The sequence below is a fragment of the Myotis davidii genome, unplaced genomic scaffold (genome assembly GCF_000327345.1).
Source record: "Myotis davidii unplaced genomic scaffold, ASM32734v1 scaffold223, whole genome shotgun sequence".
NCBI classification, from domain to species: Eukaryota; Metazoa; Chordata; class Mammalia; order Chiroptera; family Vespertilionidae; genus Myotis; species Myotis davidii.
In genome coordinates this window covers 6155331-6164863 of record NW_006294609.1, presented here as the reverse complement: position 1 = coordinate 6164863, position 9533 = coordinate 6155331, and the positions used below count along the sequence as shown (strand labels likewise).

The window sequence follows — 9533 nt, the reverse complement described above, 5'->3', positions numbered from 1 at the left end:
CGCCCCCCCCCCCCAACACCTACAGCCTGCTCACTATCAACATCCCCAGCAGAGGGGACATTTGTTACAGTCAGTGAACTGACACTGACACATCATCACCCGAAGTCCAGTTCACCTGAGGGCTCACTCTCGGTGCTGTCCATTCTGTGGGTTTGGACAAGCGTTTAATGACTGCCCAGCATCACAGTATCATACAGAAGAGTTCCCCTGCCCTAAATATCCCGTGCTCTGCCTACTCACCCCTACGTCCCCTCTAATACTGGCAGCCACGCATCTTTTTACTGTTTCCATAGTTACGTCTTTTCCAAATGTCATGACTGGAATCATATAGCATGTTTTTAAATATTCAATTTACATATGTTTTTATCATGAACACATGCGTATACATACACAGTAAGTTTATGCTCATTATAGAGCGTTGGAGTTAGAAGACCTTACTAAGCCATCTCTTGTAGAAAACAGGACATACCAGACTGTCTGCCCCCAGATGCACTATTAGAGGGCGCCTTCATCGATCACCCCGCATGGAGATACTGAGCATCTGTAACTATACTATGGGGGTAGACTGAGGTGATTTGGGGGGTTACATGAATATGATGGAGTCACAGAAAGTTGTTCTATTCCGATTACCTTTATTCAACCATCAGGAAGACAGTCTTAGTTTTTAGTTGGGACTCTTTTGTGATTGAAAGGTGTCTACTCTTCTCTTGTAACGAAGAGAAAGCCTGCCTTGCGTTTAGACCAGCGGTTCTCAACCTGTGGGTCGCGACCCCTTTGGGCGTCGAATGACCCTTTCACAAGGGTCACCTAAGACCATTGGAAAACACATATATAATTACATATTGTTTTTGTGATTCATCACTATGCTTTAATTATGTTCAGTTTGTAACAATGAAAATACATCATGCATATCAGATATTTACATTACGATTCATAACAGTAGCAACATTACAGTCAGGAAGTAGCAACGAAAATAATTTTATGGTTGGGTCACAACATGAGGAACTGTATTGAAGGGTCGTGGCATTAGGAAGGTGGAGAGCCACTGGTTTAGAGCTTTCTGTGGGTACCAGTAGAGAGAACTGAAAGCATTGCTTTCTTTCCGTGGAATAGCAAGTGATTCTGGTTGGACATAGAAGTGATATAATATTTTGTACTAAATAAGTTGAAGTAAAGACTGATTAGCTTTAAGTGGAAATATTAAACGGACCAGTGTACAGGTGTGATTTAGATGACAGTGACCGTGAAGGTCGAGCGTGAGTGACTGAACCTCGATGTCCGCAGAGTGACTTGATACATATAAATTAATTCACACCCAGCTGTCAGGAAATCCTTCCGGCAATGCCAGGTAGAGGCGCCCTCGCATCCGGACCTGCTACTGTTCACTCATCCTCAGAGAATGTGTGTGATGGTTGACATGGAAGTTCTGGGCCTTGACCCAAAGGCCCTGTTCTATGACTAAACTTCGTACATTGCAACAAAAGTATCCAAGAGAAGGCTCTTTCTTCCTTGCCTCAAAAATGAAAGCGGTCTGGCAACTGCTTGATAGCCATTTTGTATGCTATAATTCTATCCGTTGGTGCTTATTTAATTAGACAGCGCTTTCCACCTGAGCTAGCAGAGTCTACCTGTGAAACAGAAATGAACATGACACGAGGCATTGCAGGACTTGGAAAGCAGTAAGCAAGCCCGCCCGAGCGGAGCCTGCCAGCTGCAGGATGTGTGGCACCGTCCAACACGCACACCTTTCCATGGCGGAGGTGGATGCCGGGGAGGCCTGGTTGGTGTTTGGAACACAAAATGCTAAGAGTAAAATCGACAGCAGCAACAAACTGGCCAGAAGGATGCTGCGTATGACTTGAATTAATGGGCAAACCAAATCCCGGTTCTTTTCTCTGTTTAAAAGCAGCTTGATCTAGGATATTTTTTCAAAGCTTCCGCCTGAATATTTGGTTGCCAGAGGCTGCATTTATGCAGCACCATCTTAGCTCATGTCCCGAGGTTGCCTCATAGCAATCACGCTCTCTCCTCTCTTCAGATCACCCAGCTAAAGATCGAGAACAATCCCTTCGCCAAAGGCTTCCGGGGCAGCGACGATATGGAACTGCACAGAATGTCAAGAATGCAAAGGTAAGAACGTGAGTTCCTGGGCTCCCTCCTCTCCACGTACCGCCCCCGCCCCCCCCGAACAGCCCATGTGAGCCATCAGCCACAAGGCGCCTCCCTCCAGCAGCCCCCCGGGAAGGAGAAATGGAGCCCGGATAGCCAGTGAGCAGAAGGCAAAGGAGCCTCCTGGAGTCCCACTTGCTGACTGGCCTCACATGTGGTTTCCTCTGTCAGGGGACCTGGAGAGTGTATCCTGGAAGCATGGGGGTGGAATGTACGGAGGTCTTGGCATCCTTCATCTGCCCAGGGGGCGAAAGCTACCATTCGCTCCTCTTCCCTTGCCGTCTCTCCTCCTAGTGAAGTCCTCTCTCTCTTTTCTCCATAAGTCACGGCTGATGAATGGTTTTCTTTCTGGCAACAGCTCTTGGTCAATGAAAGGGAAGTTAACGACTTGATTTCCTGGGGCTGAAATACAGACAAACTCGACACCACGTGGTGTCCAGGGCACCGGGGGATTGGGAGATGGTGATAAACATCACTCCGTACTTTTACATATCCTGTGGTCGCAGTCGCTGATATGATGAATAGATGGGGCTGTACAAATGTATATAGTGGGAATTTGGTCTGATTTGAAGGGATTGCCAATTTCGTCAAACACTCTCTCTGCCTCTTGATATGTTTCCAAAATAAGTTACCATATGGCAAGAGAATTAGAAATACATCTTGATCCCTGTGACCAAGAAAGTGCGTTTTTTTCCTTCCCCTGGTGGTGGGTTTCGTGTTTCAAAATAAAATGAGGTCACGTAGGAAGCTTTTCCTTATCCTTTTCTGGGAGACACAGAAAGGGGGAGTCGGGCAGACGGACAGACATGCTCACTCAAAGGGAGACAAGAGACCTGAGAGAAAGGCGTAGCTATGTGGTGGTTTTAACGTTGGGCTTAGAAATACACGCCGTGGAAACTGTTCTCAGATAGCAGGCTTCCCAGATCTAATTTGCATACTTTAAAAAATAAAGGGCGGAAGGGTGAAGGGGAATGCAAGATGCAGATTTCCAGTTATAGAAGAAGGAAGTCACGGGGATGTAATGTACAACAGGGAATATTGTCAATAACATTGTGGTAACCTTCAATGATGGTTATTAGACTTAGTGTGGTGATTACTTCGTTAGGTGTATTAGTGTTGACTTTCTGTATACCTGACACTAATATGATATTGTATATTAACTGTATTCAGTAAACATAAAAATGTCATGATCTTCACGTGTACACATGTACACCACTTTCGTAGCTAAACATTTGGCGTTAAGCACATCTACATTTTGAAACCGGAGTTGGATTTAGTCTCTGGTCAGAAAAAAAGTTGACAACAAATATCACATAAGGCTGAGAGGGGGCAGGCTCTGTGGCCCTGGGCTCGGAGGTAGGTTTTATTCCTGCTACGTTCACACTCCGAGCCCAGTCCTTCAGGCCCATTAGCCATCCACAAAGGCTTGTCTCCAGCAGGTAAGGGTCCGGGTTGTGCCGTGGTGGCCAGGTGGAGGGCACCCAGTTCCAGCTGAGATCTAAGGGTTTTTCTAGCCCCCACTCCCCCCCTCCTCCCCACTAAGTCAAGAGCACATGGGGTAATGGATTTACGGTGCCTGAATCAACCCCTCAGATTTCACCAGTTCCCAGGTCATGTTGATTCTACCTTCTTAACATATCTCAGGATTCACCTCCCTTTCTCCGTCCAGCCCGTCTATTCTAACCACCACTGCGCCTGCCTGCGCAAGCCTCCTAACTTATTTAGACCCGACTTCGGTCCTGTTCGCCTCCCGACATTCTCTGGGTAGCCCTGAAGACATCTTTGTAAAGCACAAGTCAGACTAGGTTACTCCACAGCTAGCACATCTAGGCCTCATTGTTTTCAGTAGGGGGCCCAGACTTCCTCACGTGATTGCCCAAGCCCTACGCGCATGACCACTCCCCTCCGGCCTGGCCGCTCCCCTTGCTTTGTCCCTCACAGGTGCCTCCTCTCTGCTTCATCCTAGTTCCAAACCCACTTCTTCTGGTGACATTCGTCCCTCCGAACAACACATTCAGTCTGCCTCAGACTTGTCCCCTCCTCCTGCACTTGGCCGTTCCCTGCCCGTCACTAGTGTCACCTTGTAGCTGTCCCTTCCTCCGAGAAGCTTCCCCTGGCCGCAGACTGTGTACTGCCATCTGCTCCCAGGACCCCTCACTGCTTTCCCGGTCAGGCCAGGCCCCTGCGCGTGGGGAGCTGATTGGACAGGTGGCAGCCGTGGAGGGAGAGACGGGTGGGAGGTACAGGAGTTTAAGAGCTCAGATGTCAGTGATCTTGGGGCCTCTCCCTGAAGTTCTAGCCACACCGTTAGATATTTAGGCAGCTGACTCTATTTGGTCTGAATGGGCTGTCCTAACCAGCCCCTGGCTGTTGTGGACTGGGGAGGGTTTGGTTAGGTGACTTTCCTGGTAGGCAGGGCAGAGGGGGGGGTAAGAGGGGGGCTGGTAATTGACGGGGCTCAGTAATCAACAGGCAGGATGAAACCTCTCAGCCCGAGAGCCACGGGGGTCTCTGTGGCTGTGTTAGGAGCTGTGCTGGGAACAAGGACGCAGCAGTGACAGGTGGGGCGTGCACAGGGCCATGTGCCCAGTTTTCCCTGGACGTGGCCTGTGGGAAGGACAGGGGACTAAGCAGAGTGGCTCTAACAGAAGGCGTTGGAGTCAGACACACCTGGGTGCATCCTCGCTCTGCATGTGACCGTGGGCGAGCGATTGACGCTCCCGGAGCCTCAGGTCCCTCATCTGTGAAGAGGGCGTAAATGGATGCAGTGCTCACTTTCTAGGGTTCTTGTAGGAGAGATGAGAGACTGCCTGAAGGGGCGGTGCCTAGTCCAGGCTCAGTAAAATGTGTCTGAGACTCCCCACTGCTCCCAGTTTCGCCCTTGTTCAGAGTTTACTCTGGGCTGTGGTCCCTACTCCCCCACGGCCGCAGGTAGTGACAAGTGTCCCAGGAAAGTGACTGTCCGGAGTCGGCCGCGATAACAGCCAGGCTGCACGGGCAGGCTCCCCGTTAATCTTCTAATCCTGTTTCCTGTTCCACACACACCCCGTGACAGCTGCTGGGGAGAAAAGCAGGAGGGGCGAAATTTCCTCCAGGTCCAATGATTGGAAGGAGGGCTGAGCGTGAACTTGAAGTCAGCTCGCAGAAGTCACTCTTGGATTAGCTTGGCCAACGTCTGGGCACACGCCCCACTATTTCTCTTCACCTAACTCTCCGTGTTTGGAAAAATGCAGACGGTGCCTTAGTGACTGTCCAACATTCATTTATAGTTTCTAGTTACAGAAGCAGCAACTGCTTCCTATAAAAATGGGAGAGCACAAAGAAAGAAAGAAAAATCATTTAAAAATGCTGTCTCTAGCAGGCCGACTGAAATATGCGCCAAGGTTATTTTGAAAGGTTAGTCTGTGTCTTAAAAAGCATCTAATCCTGAAATGCAGTATTTTCCCAAACCGCAGTGCCCCTCCCCTGGGGACAAAGCAGGTGCTCGGAGAGGGTCCCCAGAAGACAGGAGCATCAGCCTGATCTCACAGACATTGCTTAGAACGAGAGGAAGGCAGGAAGGAAAGGAGAAGAGGAATTAACTTAAGGTTGATTATTTAAAGAAAAATATTAACTATAAAGCATAGAGCTGGTATCAAGATTGGGTGGACATTGTCAAGATGCTATGAAAATGGCAGAAATTTGGGAGATGCACCTAAACGCTCAGCTAATAAGAACGGTGTTGGGGGCTTCGCCACTCTTAGAAATGGTCTAGAGCAGCCGTGGGCAAACTACGGCCTGTGGGCCGGATCCGGCCCGTTTGAAATGAATAAAACTATTGAAAAAAAAGACCGTACCCTTTTATGTAATGATGTTTACTTTGAATTTATATTAGTTCACACAAACACTCCATCCATGCTTTTGTTCCGGCCCTCCGGTCCAGTTTAAGAACCCATTGTGGCCCTCAAGTCAAAAAGTTTGCCCACCCCTGGTCTAGAGTCTACCATTCTAGAACCACTCTAGAGCAGTGGTTCTCAACCTTCTGGCCCTTTAAATACAGTTCCTCATGTTGTGACCCAACCATAAAATGGTTTTCGTTGCTACTTCATCACTGTCATGTTGCTACTGTTATGAATCGTCATGTAAATATCTGATATGCAGGATGGTCTTAGGCGACCCCTGTGAAAGGGTCATTCAACCTCCAAAGGGGTCGCGACCCACAGGTTGAGAACCGCTGGTCTAGCCTGAGTGTTCACAGGACATGGCTTCCTTTCAACTTTGCTGCACTCGAAGGTGCGCTCAGACAAGGTCTGAATTGCTGAGGAGCCCACAATGCCGGGACCAGTGGGGTGGGGGTGGGGGTGGGGGGACAGACAGACACCTTTATGAGAGATGGGCCCGAGGCCTTGTAGGGAGAAGGGGATTGGAATCCGTTGGGGAGAAGGGTTGTCTGGTTCGAGCAGAGAAGTGGGCCGGGGTCAAGAAGCCTTGGGGTGTGGAGTCGGGGTCAGAGTCTAAGGCAGGGGTGGGCAAACTTTTTGACTCGAGGGCCACAATGGGTTCTTAAACTGGACCGGAGGGCCGGAACAAAAGCATGGATGGAGTGTTTGTGTGAACTAATATAAATTCAAAGTAAACATCATTACATAAAAGGGTACGGTCTTTTTTTTCAATAGTTTTATTCATTTCAAACGGGCAGGATCCGGCCCGTGGGCCATAGTTTGCCCACGGCTGGTCTAAGGTCTCTGAAAGCCACCTGAGAGGCGCTGTGACAGGGTGACACTGGGGTTCCAGAGGCAGAAGGGACCACAGGAGACAGCATCACCCCAGCCTTCCAAGCCCTCTTGCAGGAGGGAAAATGAGGCTGGAGACTCATTCACTTATTCAGTGTTGGAGCTATTGCTTTGTTACTCAGCTAATAAGCATTAAGTGCCTACTGTATGCCAGGCACTGGGTTGCAAGGGGGAATCAACACACAGGGAACAGGTCCACCGATGGAGAAGCAGGCTTTGGAGTTGGGTCCTGACTACCACATGGAGCCGCTCCAGGCTCCCCGACTCCCCTGGGCCTCTAGGTCCTCATCTGTAAAATGGGGATAATGATGGAGCCACGCAGGGCTGCTGCATGGGTGACAGGCGGTAACGTGTGTGTCCTGATTGCCATCCCTCCTCTAGACAGAAGGAGAGTCAGAGAGTGCCCACGTGCTGTAACACGGCCCTGGCAGGCCCGGAACAAAGGTTAGGCGGGAGGGAGGGCCGGTCCTGTGGAGCCAGAGGCCGGCTGGCTTGCCCAGGTCACACGGCTGGTCAGTGCAGAGGCCTGGCTTCCTTAGGTGGAGCCGATCCCCCTTCCGCCCCTCGTCCGCTCAGAACAAACCCAGAAGGGGAACAAGCCGCAGGTGCCTCTCGCCTTGTCTCTCACTGAGTCTGCCTGGCCCTTCTGGCACACACCGTGTTTGTGGAGCATTTTCGGGGGCCTAGCAGATTGCGGCCGTGCCACACTTGGCAGCGGTGGTGTCTTCAGAGCTCCTTACAGAAGGGCTGGGGTTGCCTGTACGTCCTCAGTCTTTTCCTGGGCAGCTGGTGGGCTGGGGAAGCGGCCTACAGAGTGGGGGGACCCTGAGGCTCCGCTGTGGCTGGAGTTTGAGCCCCCCAACCAGAGAGCGGCCAGGAACGCTGGAGCCCACGATGGCCCCGCTAGACCGGTCCAGGGACATCTCTACACACTTGCACTGGAAATGGACCATTCTCCAGCCTCAGAGATGCCCATGCCCACCTCCTCCATCTTCTACCTCTAGGGTGGGGCTTAATCGGGGTCTCAACCCCCCTTAGAAAATGTAATGAAAGCAAGGGAGTCTCTGAAAAACCCACTAACAATTTCCTGGGCATCACGGGACCCCTAAAAGGTGATGTCCCTCTGAGGGAGCCTTCCCACCGCCTCCATCCCTTCTTCCTGATCTTAGTTCATGTCCAGCTCCTCAGCTCGGACGGTTTTTCAAAGGGAAGACGGCGCTCTTGTAGCTCATGCTTGTGGTTAAAGGCAATCCCCACGCCCATAACGAGGCCTGGTTTCCAAGTCAAGGTTCAGGAGAGGCACTGCTCTCACTGCTTGCTGCGTTTCTGACGAGCCACACGGTTCCCAAGACAGTGTGGATTGATCTGAAATTGGAGGGGGCTTGTGTTTGGGACGCTGAGCTAGCCTCTGCCGTGAAATTGAGGTTTGTCCCGAGGGGTCCTGTGGTGAGCCGGCACAGCCATGGCATGCTCAGCCCCAGGGCGCCTGATGTGCCGCCAGCTCAGCCTGGTTCAGTGACCCTGAGAGGGGGCAGTGAAGGATTAAGACAGACAAGAGAATGAAAGCTGGGTCTGGGTGGGACGCTGCCCCCAGATGGAGAGACAGCGCTGGCGCCCACACGCCGTGTCTTTATTTTATAGCAGATGCCACGAGGCAAAGTAAGGGCGTGATCAAGGTGTTTACAGCATTCTCGTGGGTTTCAATCCTACTCAGCTACGTGCACCTGAACTCTAGCAAGCCCACATCACTCAGGCACGTGGGGCCACGTGTTCGGACCATAGGTTCAAGCTTACAACCATAATTGTGCTGGGAGGGCCCTGCCCTCCAAGCTGGGACTTGCACGTGGCCATGAGAGGACTGTGCCCTCTCCTCAGTCCAAGGCTTGAACCTGTCCAAACGCTGTAGCTGCGCCCCCAGGGTCCCATGTTGGCTCATGGTTGTCCTGTTGAGGATATGGATGCTCAGAACAGCCCTCCTCTCCTTTCCCATGTACAGTGGGGCCTTGATTTACGAGTTTAATTCGTTCTGAGACCGAGCTCGTTAAGGAGCTCGTTAATTCAAATTACTCTATCAACTCAATGCAAAAAATTGGCCGAGACAGCTGGTATCTCAAAAAACTCGTTCGTCAGGACACTCGTAAGTCTAGGCCCCACTGTATCTGCAACACTGTTACCACCCTTCTCCACCCCCTGCCCCAACACACCTGCTCTTCCCAAACATACCTGCTCATCCATCCATCATCCATCCATCCGTCCATCCATTTATCCATCATCCATCCACCATCCACTCATCTATTAATTCATCTATCCATTTATCCATCCTATTATTTTTTGATGCATCTCAAACCAAGTTGCAGACCTGTGTACATTCCATCCTATAGACTTCGGCATGCATGTCATTAACTAGGTAGGATTCTATTGTTGTTTACAATTTTTTACTTCAGGTAAAATTTGCACACAGTGGACTGCACAAATCTCACGCGCACCATTCACGTTCTGACAAGTGCACATACTTGTACCTGTAAAACCCAAGCCTCCCTCATCAGATAGAACACCCCTCCACCCCCGGAACTTCCCTCAGGCCCATCCCAG

The 9533-nt window shown here is 50.6% G+C and overlaps 1 protein-coding gene across 1 annotated transcript in view; it reads left to right on the top strand.

Annotated features, from left to right (window-relative positions):
• The window catches only part of TBX5 (T-box 5), a 44724-nt gene that overhangs the window by 18965 nt on the left and 16226 nt on the right, over positions 1-9533 (top strand). The window contains exon 7 of the mRNA XM_006768947.1: positions 2039-2130. Within this exon, the coding sequence (XP_006769010.1) occupies positions 2039-2130 (92 nt within the window). The remainder of the gene's footprint in view (positions 1-2038; positions 2131-9533) is intronic.